Source organism: Oryx dammah, unplaced genomic scaffold (genome assembly GCF_014754425.2).
Source record: "Oryx dammah isolate SB20612 unplaced genomic scaffold, SCBI_Odam_1.1 HiC_scaffold_20, whole genome shotgun sequence".
In the NCBI taxonomy this organism is placed as follows: Eukaryota; Metazoa; Chordata; class Mammalia; order Artiodactyla; family Bovidae; genus Oryx; species Oryx dammah.
In genome coordinates, this window is record NW_024070204.1 from 566,507 (window position 1) to 588,902 (window position 22,396).

At 64.8% G+C, this 22,396-nt stretch overlaps 2 protein-coding genes across 2 annotated transcripts in view; one reads left to right on the plus strand and one right to left on the minus strand.

Moving 5' to 3' along the window:
- NKD2 (NKD inhibitor of WNT signaling pathway 2) overlaps positions 1-15,099 on the plus strand; it is a 29,334-nt gene extending 14,235 nt beyond the window's left edge. Inside the window, exons 5-11 of the mRNA XM_040262198.1 lie at positions 10,807-10,867; positions 11,222-11,349; positions 11,672-11,767; positions 12,362-12,509; positions 13,004-13,088; positions 13,459-13,586; positions 13,706-15,099. Coding sequence (XP_040118132.1) covers positions 10,807-10,867; positions 11,222-11,349; positions 11,672-11,767; positions 12,362-12,509; positions 13,004-13,088; positions 13,459-13,586; positions 13,706-14,256 — 1,197 coding nt within the window. The 3' untranslated portion in view covers positions 14,257-15,099. The remainder of the gene's footprint in view (positions 1-10,806; positions 10,868-11,221; positions 11,350-11,671; positions 11,768-12,361; positions 12,510-13,003; positions 13,089-13,458; positions 13,587-13,705) is intronic.
- Positions 15,100-18,806: 3,707 nt separating this feature from the next.
- The window catches only part of SLC12A7 (solute carrier family 12 member 7), a 26,962-nt gene continuing 23,372 nt past the window's right edge, over positions 18,807-22,396 (minus strand). The window contains exons 27-28 of the mRNA XM_040262200.1: positions 20,508-20,641; positions 18,807-20,194 (exon numbers count right to left, since the gene is read on the minus strand). Of these exons, the coding sequence (XP_040118134.1) occupies positions 20,103-20,194; positions 20,508-20,641 (226 nt within the window). The 3' untranslated portion in view covers positions 18,807-20,102. The remainder of the gene's footprint in view (positions 20,195-20,507; positions 20,642-22,396) is intronic.

The window sequence follows — 22,396 nt, forward strand, 5'->3', positions numbered from 1 at the left end:
GTCACAGGGCGGTGGGTGCCACAGGGCGGTGGGTGTCACAGGGCAGCAGGCGTCACAGGGCGCTGGGTGCCACAGGGCGGTGGGTGCCACAGGGCGGTGGGTGCCACAGGGAAGGTGGGCGGTCACAGGGCAGGTGGGTGTCACAGGGCGCTGGGCGTCACAGGGCAGGTGGGCGTCACAGGGCAGGTGGGCGTCACGGGGTGGCAGGTGTCACAGGGCAGGTGGGCGTCACGGGGTGGCAGGTGTCACAGGGGGAGACAGCTCCTCGGGGGGACCGCAGTGCACGCGGCGGAGGCCTCCCAGCCTGTGTCTTCCCAGCTTTGGAGGACGGAGCTGGGGCCCTTCCTTTCCTTCCCTTGGTTTGTCTGAAGCGATTTACGCTGTTTTAAAACCAAGCGTGGCACCCACGGTTGTCTCCTGGCACGCTCCCCAGCCCGAGGCGTAGTTCCAATTCCATCGGGAGCTCTGTGGGTGGTTGCAGCCTTGAGTCAGTGGCTTCTGAGACCCTGTGGCCCCTGATCCCACGGCCCCCTTGCTCCCGGGGTGGGCAGGTCGGGTGCTGTCAGCCTCAGGCCCAGTGCTGCCCAGAGGGAGGCCCCGGCTGGGACCTGGTGCCGGGCCTGCAGCCAACCCCACCCTCCTGCCAGGGGTCCTCCCCCAGGGGGGCACCGAGGTGCTACTGCCCTCCTGGCTGCCATGCAGGGTTCCCAGGCCCTCTTCCTGCGGCTTGTCCCGGGAGAGGACCGTGTGCGTCGTCTGGGTGCTGGAACGGAGGGACCCCCGGAGCTGCGCTGAGGTTCCAAGGGGAAACCTGGAGGAGGGTGGGAGGCAAGGCCTCCTGCTCGGGGGGTTCGTCTGCTGCTCCCAGACCATGCGGCTGCCCCGGGCCAGGGGCCGCTTCTGAGATGAGGTCATCATGTAACAGAGACCTTTTCTGAAGAATAAACGCACGAGGTCAGCAGCTCCGTGAAAAGGTGCTGGGCATCCTCGTCATCAGGACCGCAGCAAGGCGCCACCTCCCCCTATCAGGACTGCTGCCACCAGAAGAACACGAGTAACAAACACTGGAGAGGGTGTGGCGAGAAGGGAGCCCCCCTCCACTGTTGGTGGGGACGCAAAACGGTGCAGCTGCCATGCAGAGCACTGTGCAGGCGCCTCAGAAGTTGCAACAGAAGCGCCGGGTGGCCCAGCAGGCTCCCTCCCGGGCACGCATCTGGAGAAAGCGAAACTAACTCCAGGAGGCGATGTGCGGCCCCATGCTGCCTGCTGCGTCGTTTACAGTGGCCTCGACAGAGGCTGAGGCTGAAGCTCCAGGACTTTGGCTACCCGATGCGAAGAGCTGACTCCTTGGAAAAGACCCTGATGCTGGGAAAGAGAGCAGGCAGGAGGAGAAGGGGACGACAGAGGACGAGATGGCTGGACGGCATCACCGACTCCATGGACATGAGTCTCAGCAAGCTCCGGGAGATAGTGAAGGACAGGGAAGCCTGGTGTGCTGCAGTCCATGGGGTTGCAAAGAGTCAGACATGACTTAATAACTGAACAACAACAAGACACAGAAGCAACTTAAATGTCCTTTGATGGGGGATGAACGGATAAAGAAGATGCGGTGTGTATGTGCAATGGAATATTTCTCAGCCACAAAGAAAAAATCTTGCCCAAAACATGGATGGACCTTGAGGTCATGGTGCTAAGTGAAGTAAGTCAGGCAGAGAAAAACAAATGCTATGTGACCTTTCACCTATGAGAACTAGAAATATGTAAATATGTTTATAAAACAAGCTCCGCGTTGCAGAGAATGAATTGGTTGTGGGAGGTGGGAGCAAGTGGGAGGAACGGGGAAAGGAGGCTGAAAGGTCTCAGCGAGGCAAGCGCAGGTCTGCTCAGGACTCTCTTTATCTTTCACGGGTGGTATCGCAGATGAATTGTTCTCGAGTCGATTTTGGTTCCTGTTTGTGAAACCAGGGAGGGGGCGCCAGTCTCCGCTCCGGCCCCAGGGGTCTGGATGCAGCCACAGAGCCCGTGCGGGTGTTGCCTCCCTGCAGGCGTTTCCACCTGAGGGTGTGCTGGTGCTTCCAGAGGTAGGGAAGCCCACATCGCTTCTCAGAGCAGCTCAGCCCTCGGGGTCCTGGGCTGCGATCAAGTGTAAGCCTTTAGCATCTCCAGCATGCTTGCCTCTGCTGGGGACACTGGCGTCACGTGTGAACATGTGGGGCCTTCTCAGCTAAAAACACAAAGCTGAAAAGGTGCGGGGTTCTTCTCTGCTTTGGAACTGATCTTCTTTGAAATGGAAAACACGAGGCTTTAGTACGGATGGAAGGGAACGAAAGTCCAGTGGTTTTTCCAAAGGAAGAGCTCAGGTGGAGGAAGGTGGACCTGGGTCTGCATTTCAGACCCAGCGGCAGGAAACCTCTTCTGCTCAAGTGCGCTGGCGGGCACAACGCCTCCCACACGGGGGCACGGGCATCTTGTCGACACTCTGTATGCTGTGACCTCAGCGGCCGGGGGCTCAGAGGGCAAGGAGGGGGCAGGCACCGGGAGGCGGATCCTGGGGATCTTCCTTTCTCTGTGAAGCTCCTCCTTGTTGGCTCTGAAGACTGAGCCAGTAGTGGCCACGATGGGGAGAAAACGAAGTCTGCAGATTTGTTGCAGAATGATTTTGTGTTAAATGAAAAACTGCCAGGAGCAGGCCGTTTCCTGAGGCTCGATCCCGCCTTTGCGTATGCCAAAGCCTTCCTCATGACCTTTGCCATGGGCGGAGTTCCTCACGCTGGCTCCCGGCATCTCCCCCCCCTTTTTTTTTTACAAAGTTCCAGGATGCTGAGAATTGAAATCACTGAAGTTTTTTAGCATATGTTATGGGCACGTCTTGATTCTCTGGTAGAGACTGTGTGTGCATCCATGTACATGTGGGTGTGCATGAACACACACACGTGTGTACATGCATATGTGTGCACATGTGTTTATTGTGCTCACGCATATACGTGTGTGTGCACGTGTGTGTCCGTGCACGGGTGTGTGCACGTGTGCATGAATGTGTGTGCATGTGCGTGTGCGTATGTGTGTGTGCGTCTGTTGTGCTCATGCATATATGTATGTGTGCTCACGTATGTGTGTGTGCACGTGTGTGTCCGTGCACGGGTGTGTGCACGTGTGCATGAATGTGTGTGCATGTGCGTGTGCGTATGTAAGTGTGTGTGCGTCTGTTGTGCTCATGCATATATGTATGTGTGCTCACGTATGTGTGTGTGCACGTGTGTGTCCGTGCACGGGTGTGTGCACGGGTGCGTGAATGTGTGTGCGTGTGTGTGCATATGTGTGTTTATCTGTTGTGCTCACGCATGTGCGTGTGTGTTCTGGCACACGTATATGTGCGTGTACATGCATTTTTGTACATATGCGTGTCTGTGCGTGTACACGAATGTGTATGTGAGTACACCATTGTTCAGCTGCTCAGTCGCATCTGACTCTTTGTGACCCCGTGGACTGTATCATGCCAGGCTCCCCGTCCCTCACGATCTCCTGGAGTTTGCTCAAGCTCATGTTCCTGTGTGCACGTGCGTATGTGTATAGGCCCATGCGTGTGTATATGCATCTGTGCACACGTGAATATATTGTGGGTTCACGCACATGTCTGTGCCTGTGTGTATTCGTGTGTACGTGTGTGTCGTGCACATACAGGTGTGAGCATGTGTGTGTGTGTGCACATGTCTGTGTGTGCTTGTATATAGGGCATGTAGGGCTTCCCCTGTGGCTCAGGCGGTAAAGAAGCCACCTGCAGTGCAGGAGACCTGACTTTAGCCCCTGGGTCGGGAAGGTCCCCTGGACGAGGGCAGGGCGACCCACTCCAGTGTTCCTGCCTGGAGAATCCCATGGGCAGAGGGGCCTGGTGGGCTACAGTCCATGGGGTTGCAATGAGTTGGACACGACTGAGCGACCGACCCTTCTGTTCACACTGCAGTTTCTCACTGGTCTGCACACACCTTAGGGTGCAGTTATTTCCCCCGCGGGTGACCTTAGTAACCCCACCACATAACTTGTCCACAACCGTGGGCTGTGAGCTGAGCTCCTGTGGTGTGTGTTTTCAGGCCTCCCTGCCACACATGTGGAGCCCGTCTCCAACAAGCTTCACGAGTGGGTCCTTGGGGACCTCTCTGGGGCCAGGGTCTCTTTGTGTGTGTGGTTGCCAAGAAGGAAATCCCCATAGCCCAGGGCAGTGGGTGTGTGATGCTGCTGCTAACTCAGTCGTGTCCGACTCTGAGACCCTGTGGACCGTAGCCTAGCAGGCTCCTCTGTCCATGGGATTCTCCAGGCAGGAATCCTGGAGTGGGTTGCCCTGCCCTCTTCCAGGGAATCTTCCTGACCCAGGGATCGAATTCGCATCTCTTACGTTTCCTGCACTGGCAGGTAGCTTCTTTACCAGATACATTCTGCCAGATACATTCTGTATTTTTTTGACCAAAATGAGTGAAGTTGTGAGCAGCTGTGGTGGGTAAGGTGTCCTCACCCAGGACGTCAGTTACGGAGCATGCTGGCCCGTTAGGTCTGTAAGTGTTTACTTTAGGAGACCCTTTGATCCCCAGAGAACTGTGTTTCTAGGCATAAATTCCAAATCCGGTTGTTAGGAAGTCTGGTTGAACGGCCCTCACCCAGGAGCTCTGCTGCACGGAGTCTCGGAACGCCCTCGGGTCCTGGAGCTGTTGCCGGCGCTGCGGTTTGTGGGGACCCTGTGCGCCCCTTCCCGACGCTTTGCCTGCCTTAACTTGCACTTGAAAGTCAGGAGTTGACAGTCACAGACACACAGCTGCTCTGATGGAGCCCCTCCGTAGGCCTCACTGCGCATGTGCTGGAATTATTAAGCCCCAAACCGGCATTGCCTTGTAAGGCTGTTTAGCCGCTGAAGCTGCGACTGCTGCTACACTGCCGGGCCTTTCCTGCAGGCTGTGGGCAGCCGCCATTTCCCTGGTGGTGTGTCTGCAACGTGCCCCCAGCAGGCCTTCCGTCAGGGGTGCGGGCAGGCCCGCCTCTGCCCTTGATCTCTCCCACTGAGGCCGCTGCCCCTTCACCCCCGGCCATCTGCCATCCCCTCTGCTGCCCCCTTGCCCTCCCACTCTCCCCCCAGCGCCCCGTCCTTGCCTTCTCCTGCACGACCCAGTTCTCTCCAGTGGCCGGGGAGCACAGGCCCCCCGCCACTCATCCCACACCAGTCCCGCCCCGTCCAGCGTCCTGACAGCCTGAGCAGGGGCCCAGGGGCTCCCCTGGACCCCCACTTGGCCCAGGTCACCCTTGCATAACACATCACCCCCTCGTCCCGCCCCAGGTACTGCCCGGCAGTGACCTCGGTACCCAGCAGCATGAGCCTGGTGGGCACTGCCCCGGGGTCCCCGCCTCTGCCCACTCTGGCTGTCCAGGGCATTGCCTGTCAGGGCGGGAGGTGAGGCCAGGCTCTGTCTCTGATCAGCAGGCCCCCATGGCCGACCGCCCAGGAGGCGGGGCTGGTGTGAGCAGGCCAGGGCGGAGGGCCCACAGGACAGCAGGGGGCACAGCCAGAGAGGGGTGCCGCGAGCCTGGGAGACGGCGGCTGGGGGTGGAACCAGCAGGAGGGAGCACGCAGGGACACGCGGTGAACACACCTTCAGGACAGCTTCTGGGGCCCGGGGTGTGGGCCCTGCAGCCCCAGCGTCCCCCTTACCCTGAGCGTCCACCATGCCCCGAGCATCCCCCTGGACCCCGAGCATCCACCCAGCACTGGGGCCACCTAGAGGCTGTTCCACCGGGAGCCGCTCGCTCTGGAGGACACCCTCTCCACCTGCTCCTTGCTCGCCCTGCGCTCGCCCCTCCCGTCCCCCAGCCTCCCCTCTGCCTGGACTGCCATCCACACTGGGCCCCTCCTGCCCCCCTGCAGACAGCTCACCTCGGGACTTAGGAATCCGCCCCGTCTAGGCCCTGGAATCACCCTTGACCTTAGGTGCCTCAGGGCCAGTGTTTCCAGGACCCAGAGCTCCTGAGCCATAAGGGGGCTGCAGACTCTGGACCACCTGTATTTGTAACGGAATGGGGCCCTTCTGAGGGCAGCGGAGGGCCTGGGGCAGTTCCTGGGGGTTGCGGGCCGCCGGGCTCTCCGCTAGGGACCCTCGGGGTTCTGGTGCTGGCTGCCCGTCCTCGGATCCGTCACAGGAGGCTGAGCCTGTCTTCCGGGGGCCCCGAGTCTGGAAGGCGTGCCCTGGGAGCAGGTCTGTCCTTGCGTCCGCGCCATGACCCGCGCTGTGACTGTGCTGCGGTCTCTCCTTGCTCGGGCCGGAGGAGGGGCCCGGCTTCCGCTGGGTTTCTGGCTGGTCTACTTCCTGTCTGTCCCCATTTGAGGGGGACGGCGCCCGCGAGTTTGTGCACGGGAGGTCACTGCACCCCATCCTCCGGGGTTCACCGCATCCCATCTTCTTGGGGGATCACTGCACCCTGTCCTCCTGGGGGGTGGCCGCACCATGTCCGTGTGCTGTTGGAAAGGGGTGGAGGCGGTGGTCAGCGGCCGATCCAGACTCTCAACTGGCTGGTGGCTCCCGGACGTGCGGGGCTGCTCCCCATCCCAGAGCCTGCAAGTGTGATCTTACTAGAAAGGGGTCTCTGCAGATGCAGCTGAGTGAAGGGCCTCAAGACGAGAGGTGGTCCTGAGGCCCTGACTGCCGCCTCCTGTCTTTGTAAGAAGGGGCGGGCGCGGGTCCAACCTCAGACAGAAGATGCATACGCAGAGGCCGAGCGGCCACACAGCGGAGGCTGGGGACGCAGACACGAGCCCAGGGCCCCCAGAGCCGGAGGGGCAGGAAGGGTCCCTGCCCCGGAGCCTGGGGGCTCCCCTCCATGCTGTGAGTCCTGACTCTGGCCTCAGAACTGGGAGGCGGCACGTCTTCAGGTGTGAGCTGCCTGGCTGGGGACCACTTGTTACGGCCCTGGGACTCAGACGCACTGTCCCTCAGGCCCTGGGGTCCGGGGTGGGGGGCGCCTGTCTGTTGAAGCTCAGATCCCCAGATCCACGCACTGAGACCCCAGGGACGGAGCGGGAACCAGCCTGGGTCTGTGAACAGCGTCGGGAGGAACCTTGAGTCCTGGCAGCATTGTGGAGGGGGGGTGGTCGAAATAGGGCTCCTCCCAGGCTTGCCGCAGACGCGCTGCACACTGGGGCCCTGGGCAGTTTTTCTGGGCAGGCTCTTTATCGGGGCGACGGTGAAGCGGGTTCGTAAAGGCCGTCTTCCCATGTGCTCCGCCACCTCATGGGCGCACTGTCTCCCTCGGGGATCTTTCAGGGACTCTAGAGCCGGAGGGCCTCTACCCCAGCAAGAGTGGGGCTTCCTAGGGACCTGGCCGCCCTCGAAGCCCAGGAGCGTTTCCTGAGATCGCAGAGGCACCGAGTCTTGAAGGAATGTGTGAATCTGGGCGCTGGAAAAGCGGAGGAGTTCAGGGGGTGGTCGGCGGCGCCACCGGAGCGTCCTCCTTCCTACGCAGCCGATCACCCCCTGCCCCGTGGCCTCCGACGGGCGCGTCTGTCCTGCCCCTCGACCAGGCTGTGCGTACCCCCCAGCCCGCCTGCGGGGTGGACGGCCCAGCGTCCCCGGCTCCGGTGGGCAGAAGGGCACCCTGGCTGAGGCAACGTGTGGCTGGGCCTCCTGGCTTCTCAGGGGAGGCGGGGGTCCGAGCTTTTCCGTGAACTCCCCCAACACCTGCGTGCCCATCGCCCCCACCTGGGCAGGTGGGCCGCCCCCGGCCTTGCAGCGGGACCTGGGAGGGGCCGAGAGCTCGGGCTGCTCCGTGCCCCATGGGGCGGACGTTCTCTGGTGTTGGGTTCAGGGCATTTGTGCCCGGGGAGGCGATGGTGGGCTCCCCGAGAGTCCCCCCAGTCTAAGAGGCTGGGACGGGGCAGCGGGAGCGTGCAGCGAAGCCGGAGGCCGCCTGACAGTGATGGAGAGGGACGACCTGGAGGAGAGAGCAGCTGGTGCGAGGGCCTCGGCCCGTCTCTGGCAGCCCAGAGCACCAGGCTGAAGGAGGGCCCCTCGGACGCCGGGGCGGGGGGCACTATCTCCCCCTGCTGGGGCCCCCGGGGTAGTCAGGAGGCCAGGCCCGGGTCTGAGCAGGCTGGGTGGTGGACTGGGTCACCCACAGGCCCCTGCTGGAGGGTAGAGGAGCCCCAGGTGCCGTGGGGACGGAGCCGTGACCCTCAGCAGAGTCGGAGGCGGTTGGTGCCAAGGACCATCCAGGCGGGGCCAGAATGAGGGGGTGGGGGAAGGCGGGGCTGAAGGGTTTGTAGGCGGAGACATTCTCCCTTGAGGAGCGGGGAGGGCATGAAGTGGGAGTTTGCTGCTGGGGGCTCGGCCTGGGGACCGAGGCCGGCACAGGTGGGCCTCCCAGGAGGAGTGGGGCCCGGGCAGTGCCCGTGCGTGCGTGGGGACGTCATCTGTTTACTCCCAGTCTTGCTGGAAGGCCTGGGTCTTCCAGCCACGTAGGAGGTCGCCAGCGGGGTGGCCGCGTGTCTGGCCAGCAGCCTGGTGCTGCGTGCCCTACGTTACAGTCCGAGTTCCCGGCCCTTCTGTTGCACTGTGGCAGTGCAGGTGAAAGGGCCTCTGTGTGACCAGGATGGATGGGACGAAGTCGCCAGTCACAGGGCCGAGCGAGGCAGCGCTTCCTGCAAGCCTCCTCACCCCCTTGTGTGATGGCTCTGCGTCACAGAGACTGCCAGTGGCCCAGTGGATCTTAAACCGGCCTGTCCTTCCGTCAGGGTGTGCGTGGAGGAACATTCCGAGTGTCCTGAACCCCCAGCCGCGTTAGGGAAGGCGGGCACCGTCATTCTGAGTGTCCTGAACCCCCAGCCGCGTTAGGGAAGGCGGGCACCATCTGGGGAGACGGGCGCGTCCCTTGCTGACCAGGGGCTGCTTGGTTTTGTCCTTGGTGTGTTTGTGATGGTAGTGTTGGGAGCATCTCAGGGTCCCACCAAGGCTCACGCAGACCCTGTCCTGACCCCTCCCCAGCCCAAAGCACGTCTGTGTCTCATCTGTAACCAGCCCGCCTACCAAAAGTAAGTGCTCAGATTATTTTAAAGCAAAAAGATGGAATTATTGAACTTTCGACCTTTTTAAGCTCGTGTGTAGAGGCCGCGGGTGGGCTTTGCTCTTCCTTTGCGTGCTCGGCCGAGCCAGGCGAACAGTGAGGAGATTCTCGGGTCCCCCACCCCGTGGCTCTGGGGGCCGAGTCCTCAGGGCCAGCCTCCCCGCCAGCCCCGGGGCTCCGGCAGGTCCCCAGAGGCGGGTTTCGGGGCCTCGGACGTTTCCCCACCGAGACGTCTGCTCTCAGATCCTTGGATCCCAGGGAGGTGCTTCTGCAGCTCTTCTTGCCTCTAATTTAAGGAGGTGAATACAGGGGGCTGCGCTCCAGGTGGGGTCGTCAGGAACCACACAGGATCTGAGCCTCCGACCACCAGCCCAACGGGGAGGCTGGCCAGGCCCCTGGTGGGGGGATGTGGTGGGAAGCGGGCCGTCCAAGCTGTGCGGCGGAGTCCTCACCAGGCACGTCCTGCCAGTGCCTGAGCCCCTGGGCCCCTTCGTCCGTGTTCTGGCCCCGCAGCGCGTGGCAGGGACCGCAGGGCCCACAGCCCCCCTGGACATCGGCTGGCTCCGGCTGCCCCCTGTGACGCAGTCCCTGGGGCCAGCTGATCTGCCTCTGGCCAGGCACCGCGCCTGCTCCCTGCAGACACCCGGAACCTCCACTTCGCAGGTCGCTTTGATCTTATGGAAAAAATTCAACTGAAAGCCAGGGTCTTATGATTGGAATTTATCTCGGTGTCCACGGGGCAGAGCGTGTAGGCTGGACTCCGTTTGGCTGGAGGGCCCTTGTGCTCGGGTGACCTCAGGGCCCTCCGAGCTGGGCCAGCAGCTGTGTCTCTTGGTGGCGGGCTGCATGGCGGAGGCAGCGGTGTCTCCGTAACCTGGTGTTTTGTTTCCTATTAAAGCGAGCTCGGACACACTGCCCGCCTGGCCTCTCGAGGAAACTGTGAAAGTCACCTGCTTCTAAGTGGCGTGATGGGGCGGGGCGGTTAGGGCCAGGGCCTCTGAGAGGAGGATGCTGGGGATGCCTGGGGGCCCAGGAGACAGACGGGCAGGGCCCCCTCCACCCTAGGCCCAGCCCCGCTCGCCCCACGTCCATTCTGACCCTGGGGTTGGCTCTGCTGGCCCCGGGGACTCAGTTCTGTGGTTTCCCAGCTCGGCGGAAGGTTGGTCCTGTTTTCTCGTAACTGGCCTCGGGGTTGGCCGTGGGGGCCGGGGCCGGGTGTGGGGGGCGTCTTCTGTCTGCGTCCTTGGCCCAGCCCCCCGAAGGAGGCGGCCCCTGCAGCCCCGGCCCCCGGTTCCTGGGCCTCGCGGTGGCGCTCCCTGGCTCTTGTCCAGCTGGGGCGGGAGGTGCTGTGTGCCGGCCAGTGAGCTCGCCCGTTCACGGCCCGGCTTCTGGCCTGTGCCCGCTTGGCTCAGCAGAAGCCGGGGTTCCTGCTGCCTCGTGCCCTCCGGTGAAGGCCGTGTCCTCGGTGGGGGATGCAAGCTCCACTGAGAAGCACTAGCCCGACCTGGGCGCTGCGTCTCATCCTGGAGGCGGTTCTGATGGAGCCAGCCACGCCCAGGGATGGGCGCATGTCACGTTCAGAACCCGAGGCTGAGTGAGCGTGGAGAGGCTGGTGCTCCCGCAGCAGGAGTGTGACGCCTAGGAGGCTGGTCCGGTGCCTGCCCCCGAGCCCGGGCGGGCGTCCATGGTCTGTGCCGTCCCTTCTCCCTGCAGGAGCTGCTGGGCGAGGACCTCAGGGAAGGGCCTTTCCACGACGACCAGTGTCCCCTCGAGGGTGAGTCCCACTCCCCAGCCCTCACTAATGCCCCCTGCCCCGGACACCCTGAACCACTCTCACCCCGCGTTCCTCCACTTACCCCCCAGACCCCGGCCAGCTCAGGCTTGAAGCTGCCGCACCAGGCTGGCAGGATAGGGGGCCGCCCCAGGCTGGGGTCATCCCGAGGGCCGCCCTGGCCTCCCTCCCAGGCCGCCTGATGCCCTGTGCCCGGACTCTCAGCTCAGACCCCTCTGCGGGGGGTTTCCCACGGTGGGGGGGGCGGTCCCACCCACCCCCCTGCCCCTGGGGACGCCGGGCCCTCCCACCCCTCCCCCGGGCCACAACCCTGGGCCCACCCCCGACCCCCCGCAGTGGTACTACCTCCTGAGAAGGCCGAGGCCCGCGAGGGGCCAGGACAACCCTTCTGCCTGGACGATGGGGAGAGAGCGGCGAGCCGCGAGGGCGCCCGCGGGCTGGGCAAGCGGCACCTGAACGTCGACGTAGGTCTTCGTCCCGCTCCGCGTCCTGTGGGTGCCCTAACGCGGGGTCCCCGTGCCTCCTGGGGCAGCGGGCCCTGCTGGGCGGAGGGATCCCCAGGCGCCTGGCCAGAGGTGCAGCTGTGACCCCACGAAACCCGCGGGACTTTCCCAAGCTTCAGTGCCAGAGCCCCGGGAATGACCCAGAAGCCGGGCCATGCACGGACCGTCCCGTCTGCCTGCCCGGCCAGGAGGGGCGGGAACTGGTCCCCGGAGGACGGGGCAGGGTTGGGGGCCCGGCGCGTGGGCAAGGATGACCCTGTGCCCGTCCTCCCGCACCCCACAGGCAGTCCAGTGCGACGTCTCGGTGGAGGAGGACAGTCACCAGGAGTGGACGTTCACGCTCTACCGCTTTGACAACAGCGGCAAGGCCACCAGAGAGGTGGCAGATAAGGAGGCCTGGGCCCCACGGCGGGGACACGGCTGGGCCCCACAGGCGGGAGGAGAGGCAGGGGGCTTTCCGGGCTCAGGCTGCGGGGAGGGAGCCACCGCAGGGCCGGACCCAGGTCACCCGGCCCGGCCGGCTGGAGCCTCGTCTACCCCCCCTGTGCCCAGCCGCTGTCTGTGCCGTCCCTGGTGGAGCCCGGCACGCCCATCTCTGCCCTGGCCAGCGGCCCCTCAGCAGGGCACTGCGGGTCCCAGGGGTGCCCCAGCATGCCGCTCTGCTGCCTTCTATGACCAGGAGGGCAAGGGGCCCGCAGCAGGGAGCAGAAGTGGAGGATGACCGAGGCAGCGTGTCTGAGTTAAAAGCGACTCTGATCGTTTGTCTGCTCACTAAGCCCTTTAAACTCAGACTCAGTTTAAACTTGAAAAGCTCAGAGAGGCATGGCGGCTCCATCAGGGCTATGGGCTCAGGCCTCTTGGTGCCTCCGTGGTGCAGAGGAAAGCAGTAGGGAGGCAGGCGGCAGGCGGTGTGGGCGGTGTGGGCTGGCCCCTAGTCCTCCTGTGCCCTGACGTCCGCCTGCCACCCCCCCAGGACATGTCCAGCCTGATGCAGACCATCTGTGAAGCCGTCGATGCCTCGGTCCACCACTGCTCGGGCAGCAGCAAGACCCTCCGTGTGAAGCTGACCGTCAGCCCCGAGCCCTCCAGCAAGAGGAAGGACGGGTCCCCTGCCGCCCAGGGTGAGGGCCTGGCTCCTGGGCTGGCAGCTCCCTGCGCAGGTGCCCCGGAGGCCCTGCCCTGCGTGTGGTCCCCGCACCCCCGCCCCACGCTGCCACTCCCCCGAGGGCCCACTCACTCTGCGGGATGGGGGGATGTTAACTATGACCTCCGCTCAGCGACCCCTCACGGCAGAGGGCTGCGTGGCATCCTGAACAGGGAGAGCGAGCCGAGGGCTGGAGACGGTTCCATGAAGGAGAATGAATGCGTGCAAGAGGGAAGGTGCACGAGTGAGTGAGGCGTGACCAGCACGAGTGGGCAGTGATGGACGAGTAAGGGAGTGACTGGGCGTGCGGGCGAACGAGGAGTGATGAGTGAGCAGCTGGACCGACGCTCGAGTGAGTGGAGGCGTGAGTGAGCGAGCGAGCGCGCAGGGGCTGGCAAGCACCTGAGCAGAGTGAGTGAGGAACGGGTAGCCGGTGAGTGAAGGCTGCCTGCCTGCGTCCCCCGCTTTCAGACTGCGAGCCCAGTCGCTGCAGGGCGGAGGCGGAGCTCAGTGAGGACCCCAGGGTGGCCGACAGGAGGCTGTCTGCACACGTCCGGTGAGGGCCTGGGCCCCGGCTCTGCTCCCCTCGGATGGGAACACCCTGGCCACACCCCTGCTTCCCACAGGCCTCAAGGGCTGCCCCCTCGGGGTGGCCTTGGGCACTCCCTGCCATCAGGTGGGTGGCCGGCCTCTGGGTGTGAGCTGGGCAGCCCAGTGTCGTCTGAGAGGCCGCAGGACTTCACGGGCCCGCTCGCTTCCGGGCCCCGTGGTTCCATCCCTCGAGGGCAGCGGCCACGGAGCCCTCGCCAGCTCCCGGTGACAACGGTAGCACCAGGGTCCCGGGGCCCTGTGGGCCCTGCTTGTCCCTGACCTTGCGGGCCAGGGCGCCAGAGATCAGAGCTATATCCCTCTCCTGCTCCTCGCAGGAGGCCCAACGCCGACCCCCAACCCTGCTCGGAGCGGGGGCCCTACTGCGTGGACGAAAACACAGAGCGGAGGAACCACTACCTGGACCTGGCCGGAGTCGAGAGCTACGTGTCCAGGTTCGGGCCAGGTGAGTCCCGGGGGCCCGGGCCCTGGGCGGCAGGCCTGGGCGTCGCGGGTCCTGGCAGCAGCGGGCCCAGCGGGACAGAGCCGGCCCCGTGGAGGTCCTCACAGCTGCCGTGTCTGCAGGATCCCCCCCGACACAGGCCCAGCCGGAGCCCCCGACCAGGGCCTCGCACCCACAGGGCCGCTCCCGCTCACAGGAGTCAGACGTGCACGCCGCCCACCATCGCCGCTGCCCGGGGCTGGCTGAGTTCGCCCTGCCGGCCACCGAGCCGCTGCCCCGGGCCCTGGACCTGCCACCCCGGCCGAAGGGCCCCGAGCGGCCGTTCCTGAGGTCCCCCCAGGGCTCGGGCCGGCCGCCTGGCGGGCCCAGCGGGCCCAGGCCTGGGCGGTCCTTCAGCTTCCACCCGCCCGCCCCCCTGCCACAGGCGCCCCTGGAGGCCCACCCCCTCCCGCAGCCACCGCCCCCGCCCTACGGCCACCGGCGGTGCCGGCAGAGGGCGCGGGAGGGCCACTCGCCGCTGAAGGCCGCGCCCGGCCTGCCCGCAGCACTGGAGCAGGAACTGCCGCCTGCGCTGCTGGGTGAGGCCTTGGCGGGGCCGGCCGTCCAGCGGCACGAACACCATCACCACCACGAACACCATCACCACCACCATCACCACCACCACGCGGCCTAGCACCCCCAGCCCGGCTGCCCTCCTCCACCACGCGCCCCACGGCCCACCCGCCCTCCTCGCCAGTGGCCTGAGGCCACAGTGTCCCCCAGCCGAGCTTTCTGTGTCGTCCCTAAATGCGCGTTCGCTTCGAGATGCCTGCACCCGCTTCTGTCGTGATTCCAGCGTGAGGCTCAAGGGCAGGAGGGAACTGCCAGCCACTCCTGGCCTGTTTTTTCCCTGCAGAGCAAGCGCTGGGGGGGCTTTGCTTGAGGGGGGGCGGGCGGGGGTGCGAGCCTTCTGGTCGCCCGGGACTGCGTGGACAGGACCTTGCGGCTCCTACAGTTGGTCTGCCGTGAAGCCGGGAGGGCGGTCAGGGAGCCGCCGCTGCCCGAAGCTCCAGGGTGTGCGTGGCCCGCAGACGGGAGCTGAGAGGAGGTAGGCTGTGGGGGTGCCCCCAGCACCCTGAGAGGCCGCGGAGGCCGCAGCGGGGCTGGGGAGGTGTGGGTGCCCCGAGAATGCATGTGGACAGCTGGGCGGAGGTGGCCTCCCATCCTCCGTGGACTCGAACGTACCCCATCGAGCGCCGCGCACAGCTTCAGCTTTGGGAAAGCGCCCTTCCCGCTGGCAGGCCCAGAGAGGGCTGCAGGGAGCAGGGCGCCCAGTGTCCTGGAACCTCAGCCTGTGACCCCCGAGGCCCGATGCAGCTGCCGCCCAACCCCAGACGAGCCACTTGTGAGTTCGTGCCGCTGGTTTTGTACCTGCTGCCTTGGCACTGTTTTTACGGATGAAGCAACTTGGTGGTCAACCTGTGATCGCGTTTTCCTGTCATAATAAAAATACGTGCATTCGGTAACGTCACACCTCGTTTTCAAGTGAGTTTTCAGTAGAGTTGGTCGGTCTGCCTCTGCCAGCGCATGTGGCCACAGGTGCGGACAGCTGGCCGCTCGGCCGGGACAGGCGTGCTCTTCGGGGACACAGCATGTCCGTGTCTGTGGCCTGCAGGCAGGACACAGCTCCACGTGTGCGGCTCACTCTTGCCCTGCGTCACTGCTGCCAAAACGAAAAAAACCTAAGCCTGAAATTGGGTTTGCGCCACGTGCGCGTTTGCTCCGCTGCTTCATTGTGTCTGACTCTCTGCAACTCTGTGGACTGTAGCTACCAGTGGGTTGCTATTTGCTCCTCCAGGGGATCTTCCTGATCAAACCTTCGTCTTGGGAAGATCCCCTAAGCCTGAGATTGCGTTCATGCTATGGGGCCTCTTCGGCTGCTGTATGGGGGGCTGTGTGGACCGAGGTTAGGCAGCAGCTTTGGCTCTCTGTGGATGAGAATGTCTGGAGAAGGCGGCGCCCTGCGCTTCTGGGCCTCCCCCTCCAGAGCCCGTGTTTGCAGCTGCTTGAAAGACCCCTTGGGGTTCCCCAGGAGCTGGTCGTCCGTGAGCTGAGGCCCGCACACTCGGGGAGGAGCTGGGGTTTCATTTCAGGGTCTCAGGAGGAGCGGGCCGGGCTGGGTTGGCCCAGAGGCCCGCAGCTGAGCGGGTGGGGTGCGGCCTCCTCGTGACCACGTCTCGTGTGGTCGTCGTGAGCCCTGCTCCATGCGGCCTGCCCCTCAGCCTCGGGGACCCACAGGGCTGTCCTCCCCAGCCCCGGCCTTCCTCCGTGCGCAGACCCGCCCAGCCCTGCCGCTGCCTGCACCACGCTCGGGCACAAGCTCGCCGACCCGGCAGCAGCATGGGGAGGCCTGCACTTGAGCCCAGACCCTGGCTTTAAGGATGAAAGGTAAGGGGAGGCCACCCTCAGACGGAGCCGAAGCAGAGCGTGTCTGTGGCTTGTGGCTCTCTGGGGACGGACGCCCACCCCCCACTGGCCCCAGCACGGGTCCAGGTGGCGGAAGGGAGAGAAGCCGCGGGACAGCCACCACACACGGGGTCCTGTGTCACATGGACGGGGTGACCAAACGTCCACGTGCGGACGGCGCCTGTCTCCCGGACGCGGTGGCTTGCCCTGGGGCTGGGAGCTGGGCCCTGGGACCACCCAGGTCGGGAAGTGGACGCCCTCCTGGAAGAGGCTGTGATGGCCAGAGAGAGGTGGGGAGTCAGGGGGCCATGTGCGGTCTGCTTCAGGGGCAGCCCCTGCCCGCTGACCGGAGGCCCCAGGGCCAAGTCACCCTCTTGCTGTGCACCAGGAAGGCCTCGTGGTGACCAGTCGAGGGAGAGATGCCTTTTGTAACAGAAGCAAACAAACAAACGAACTTACTCGTGGACGACCTCAGAGCTGGGCCAACCCGTCTCACGTTCTCGAAGCCCCTCTGGAGGGCAGCTGCCAGACCAGCCTAGTGCTGAGGGGCGGAGGTCCCCGAGACTGCAGTGCGGCCTCGGTGCCGCCCAACCCCCAGGCTGGCAGTCGGCTCGGCCACCAAGCCCTGGTCCCAGGCAAGGAGCTCCGGTGCCCCCGTCCCCTCCCACCTCCTGCCCCCTTCTGGGCGGCGAGGCTCAGGTGCAGTCTGAGGAGCCAGTGCCAGTCCATCGGCAGCTCCGGGCGGGCCTGCCAGGCTGGCGCCACCCGTCTGGACCCTGTGGCCTGAGCTCGGGCCTGTGCTTCTGCCTTCCCAGCTGAAAGGCGAAGCCAGAACGCAGCCTGCTTCCCCGGTGCGGCCGTGCAGACCAGGGCCCAGCTGGCGCCCAGCCCGGGGGTCTCCCGCCTCCGCTCCCTCGGAGCACAGATGAGATGAGTCCTTCACGGCCACAGCCAAGGCCCCTGGTGTGGGACACGGAAGGTGGGCCTGCCCAGGGACCCCCAAGCCAGGACCCCACACGACCCCCAGACTCCACACGACCCCACATGACCCGGCCCACCCCCACCCCAGGCCCCACATGACCCCCAGACTCCACACAACCCCACATGACCCGGCCCACCCCACCCCAGGCCCCACACGACCCACACGGCCCCACACGACCCCACAGAACCCCACACAACCCTGTCCCACCCCACCCCAGACCCCGCATGACCCCCACACGACCCCACATGACGCCAGCCCAGCCCATCACCACCCTCCCTCACCACCCTCACCCCTCAGGCCTCTCTGCACCTGAGATGACCCCGAGCTGCAGCCCACGTGCCCCCACCCCGTGCCAGCCTTGCCTGCTGCCTGGCCCCCAGCTTGTCCTGGACCAGGCCCCTCTCAGGAGCCAGTGTGGGGAGTGAGGGGGCGAGCATGTGGAGAGTGGAGGACACGGCCCCCCGCAGCCTCCACACCCAAACAGTCGCTGGGTCTGAGCCTAAAGGGTGGGAAGGGCGGGCCCCCCGCTGGCATCAGCCAAGCCCTCCCTCGGGCTCCAGAGCTTCCGCTCCCACCCAACACCCCCGGCGCCTTGGGTAGCGTTGGGGTTGGGGCTGGGGGGGGTCACGCCCTGGGAAGAACAAACACAGACAAGGCCGGGGCCCCAGCCGCCTCTCCGCCCCGAAGAGCCGGATGCTGCAGCAGGTGGGCCACGTCTCCCGTGGGACAGGCGACGGGAGGACCGTGGTCCATGAGCCCCACGGGAGGGGGTGGGGACACGGTGCCTCTCCAGAGACTCAGCAAACAGCCAGGCAGGGACACAGAAGGGATGGACAGGCCGCCAAGGTTACAGGCGGTGCTGCATTCCCCGGGGGGGGGGGGGGGGGGGGGGGGCTGTCCTGAGGAGCCCCGGGGGGGGGGGGGACAAGACGGGGTCTGGAGTGCGGGAGTCAGACGTCGCTGCGGAAACCGGGGAGATACGGACCCCAGTGCAGAGGTGGGGAATTGGCCTGGAGGCCGAGGGGTCGTGTCCTTGGAGCATTTTTTGTGACCTGAGCAGACTGCACGACCGACGGCCTCTCGCTCCCCCACCGCCCATGCCTGTCTCTGGCTCCCCCATTTCTGTGGCCCAAGGGGCAGCTGACCGCGGCACCCACGTCTCTCTCAGAGGGATGCTCTGGGCTCCCCGCGGGTAGTTCAGCCCTGCGCCGTCTCAGGACTGACCAGCACCATCGAGAACGCATGCATCCTGCCCACCTGTGCTCCCACATGGGGACAGCCGAGTCAGGAGGGACACACTCGGCCACGCCTTCACGGAGTCTGTGTCCGCCGGCTGTCGCGTCCACCAGCAAAACTGCTGGTCACTTGGCTTAACCCCGAGAAGTGGCAAGAGCGGCCGCAGCGGTCTCTCCGCGTCCAGGCAGCACCTGCTGGTCTCCCTCCCTCCCTCCCTCGGGTCTCAGGCCGGAGGGCTGTCGCAGCCCCAGCCCGCATGTCTGTACAGAGGGCCCCTCGTCACGGTTCTCCCCCGATGGTTACAGGTGGAGTCACCCCAGCAGACAGCAGGGCCTCACAGCCGGGCTGCCCACCTGGGTCTGGGGACAGCTCGGCCCCCCATCGCCCACTGTGGTTACTCTGGTCTGTTTTTACTTCTTTCAGCCAGTTCACACGGTCACTCTTCCAGCATCTGAGTTTGCCCTGCTGATCAGACCTGAGATCAACTCCAAGAGAAGCAGCAGGCAGCTCTGAGTGTTTCATTTCTAGGCTGAAAGAGTCATATGAGATCCTTCAACACATTCGGATTCTATACAATTTTATTCTTCTGCTAACAAAATGATACAAAGAACCTAACAAAAGGAAACAAGAAATCAACTCTAAATGGCTTGCGGTTCCACGGTTGACGGCGGAAAGGCCGCTGGTGAAGACACAGACAGGGCAGGGGGCCGCGTGCCCCTGCCCCATGCTAGCCGGGGCCATGGGACTCGGGAGCGGGGCCCGCGGGCCCTCCCCAGATGCAAGAGGGGGCCGGAAGCCAATGGGCTGGGTTTCCCTGCTAACTCAGCCCTGAACCAGACCCCCGCCCACCCGTGGCACTTGGCACTAGCCGTGGCCGCTGCATGCTGCTCAAGCACCCCTCGGGCGCGTCCGGAAGCTTAGCCCCCGCCTGACCTGAAGTCCACGGACCAGGCCGATTCCTTGGGAGCCCACAGAGGCCAGTGACAGCAAGGCTGGGCCATTTGGGGCCCCTTCCATCGAAGCGATCTCAGTACGGACAGCTTTTACCAGTGAACCCCCCGCCCCTCAGTGTTTAAATAAATAAATAAGCTGTAAGGAAAGTGAGGCACACAGTCACTCCAACACCACACAGTGGGTGTGACGGCGCGCACAAAGTGCAGACACGGGCAGCCGCTGGGAGGCGTCGCCTGTCGGTGCTCCAGGCGTGGCTGGGTGCCTTGGCCGCAGCCCGACCCCTCCAGCATGAGGAGTGGGAACCGGGGTCGCCGGGGCAAGTGTGCTTCAGATGCTCGAGCGTGCGGGGCTCCAGGTCCCAAGGCGTCCCCGCTGTCTCCTGCCGTTTCCAGGAGCCTAAACCCAGGCGGGGCTGCAGCTGGGGAGACCCAGCGCCCAGGGCCACTCAGGGTCTGTGCGGCTCCTCGTGGGCACCTGGGGCGGGGCTCAGAGTAACCCTAAGTGCGCATCAGCCCAAAGGCCCAGCTGGGGAATCAGCTCTGAGTCTCCAGGGGCTTCCCGCCTCGGGGAGTCAGCTCTGAGAGTCCATCTGGGGGCTTCCCGCCTCGGGGAGTCAGTTCTGAGAGTCCATCTGGGGGCTTCCCGCCTCACTGGGCCACGAGGTGGCTGCTGCGTTCCAGTCTCTGCCAGCCTCCTGGAGGGAGGGAGGGAGGGAGGGAGGGAGGGAGGGAGGGAGGGGCCCAGGGGGGTGGACACAAGGGAAGCTTGAGTGCACGCTGATGCTCAGCCTGGACAGGAGCGCCTGGGGGCATTCTAGCGACTTCCCCGGGATGTCAGCGCCAGCCAGCGCGCTCTGCAGCTCCATCAGCACGCCTGCCCTGCCGGCCAGCAGGATCAGAGCACTAGGAATAGATGGTCACCACCTCCCGGCCGCTGCCCCTGACCAGCAGCACCCTGTTCAGCCCCTCGGTCAGGACCTCGAGGAACTCCATGTCTGCAGCGGGGATGAGTTAAGGACGCAGCCGACCCCAAACAAACGCGAAGGGAGCCCCTGACTCCCCAAGAGCCGCGTCGTCCGGACCCGGCCGGAGGTGGAGGAAGCTGGGACCCAGGTCCTTCAGGGTGGGAGACTGGGGGAGGGGAAGGGGCCCTGTCCGCCCACCAGGACCCCACATCCTGGGCTGCCCAGGCCGACCCTCAGCCCACGGCAAGGGGTCCTCCGCTCTGACCCCCGCCCCGGGCGTCTCCACTGAGCAGAGGGCAGCGCGGCACGGTGTGCCCACGGGGACAGTGTCAGTGAAGGATACAGTTCTCGTCCCCCTGCCGGTTCTTGGGGGGCCCCGGCATGTTCAGCAGGACCAGCTGGGCGTCCTGGGACTTGTCGAGGACGACGCCGTTGAGCCGCACGGCCGTGTGCATCCTCCTCACGTTGGACTGGTTCCTGGGGAGGGAGGACTCACTCGGCACCTCCAGCCGCGTCCCAGGCCCCGGGCCCCGGGCCCCGGGCCCCGGGCCACTCGGTTCCCCTCAGAAAGGACAGGTGGGCACAGGTCCGACCCGCTGCACAGAGCGCCCCAGCGGCAGTGAGTCCACAGGGGGCTGCGGTGACGCCCGGGGAGAGCTGGTTTCCATGCTCCGAGCACAGCATGAGGCCCGCGGAGAAATCGTGGAACACAGCCTTTGATCAACACAGCCCTTCGGCCAAATGGAGCCAATTACAGGCACCAATTACCAGGAGGGAAGCAGGGAAACGGAGCTCTTGGCTTCCTCTCTCCAATTTTGTCTGATAAAATTACAGGCTGGGCCTCTGTCCACGGCAGTCGGGGGTCTTTTGTTATAAGAACCATGAATTAGTTGCCGGGATGGACCACAATTACTAGTACGTTTGGGGGCAGTGACCCCAGGAATGTGCATGTGATATTAAAGGGTCTCTCTGGGTTAAGGGTCTGAAAACACATATAATCTAAAAGTCAGGAGCCTGGGGCCAGACAGACCCACGTCTCCCAGACGACAGGCCCCGTGAAGGGCAGAGGCTGGGCGGCCCTTGAGTGTCCAGGACACGAACAGAGACCAGCTGTGAGGCCACCGACGGGGACGAGCGGCCGGGAGCTGAGCCTGGCAAGGAGGGGCACTCAGGCCAGGGCTGCAGTGCGGGTGGGGGCGGCTGGACACACACAGGAGGACTCGTGGCCAGCCTGGGCGCAGAGCTAGAAACCAGATCCCCGCTCCGGATGGTGGCCCGGAGGACACCGGTGACCACACTCCCTGTTCACGGGGCCCAGGGAGGCCCCCTCGGGGCAGGCACGTGTCGTCAGTGGGCTGACCACCACCTTCCGGGAGTCCCTCCTGCCAATTGCAAGGAGGCGCCTGGGGGAGGCCATCCCTGAGCCTGCCTCCCACGCATCCTGCTGGCCTCCCAGGTACACGGGGCGCGGGCCCAGGGCTCATGGCGCCTTTTGCGGGTTGGCTGCTCCTGTGTTCACAGACGTGTGTTTGTCTTTCGGTCAGGAGGCTTTGCATGGAGGGCACTCTAAAGCCACGAGAGAACAGTGGGCAGCAGTGTTCAGCCCTGCGTTCCCGGCTCGTCTGTGGGTCTTGTCCCCTCTGTGCAGCCCGCTCGGGTTTAGGGGCTGGAACTGCAGTCTCGAACCCCACGGCTCTGCAGGGCGAGCAGCCAGGGCTCCCGAGGGAGGGAAGACAGCCCGGAAGTCACAGGGCGCCAGGGCAGACAGGCACAGACGGACAGCACCCCCGGCCTGGAGCCCCGGCTCCAGAGGTTCACCCACATCCCTGCCCCTGAGACTGAAGGCGCCGCTTCCTGGGGGCAAGGCGTGCCCGGCACTGGGCAGATGGAGGACACACTGTCCAGCAGAGCTGGAACGCGGAGCCCGAGCCCGTGGCCCCGAGGGATGTGGGTGAACAATCACTGCAGTTTCGGGCACAGCCAGCCTCCGCTCCACTGCAGAGCCGCTCGGGGCCATCCTGGCCTGGTCCTCACGCACTACCCAGAGAAGGAATTTCGGGTATGCGCCCTGAGCGGCTCTGGACAGAGGGAGCACGCTAAACAGGAAATTGCTGAAAGCCAGGGTGGAGGAGCAGCACATGTACACGGACACGCAGACACAGATCAGGCGCATGTACACGGACATGCAGATACAGAGATGTGCACACAGGCCAGGCACACGGACACGGACAT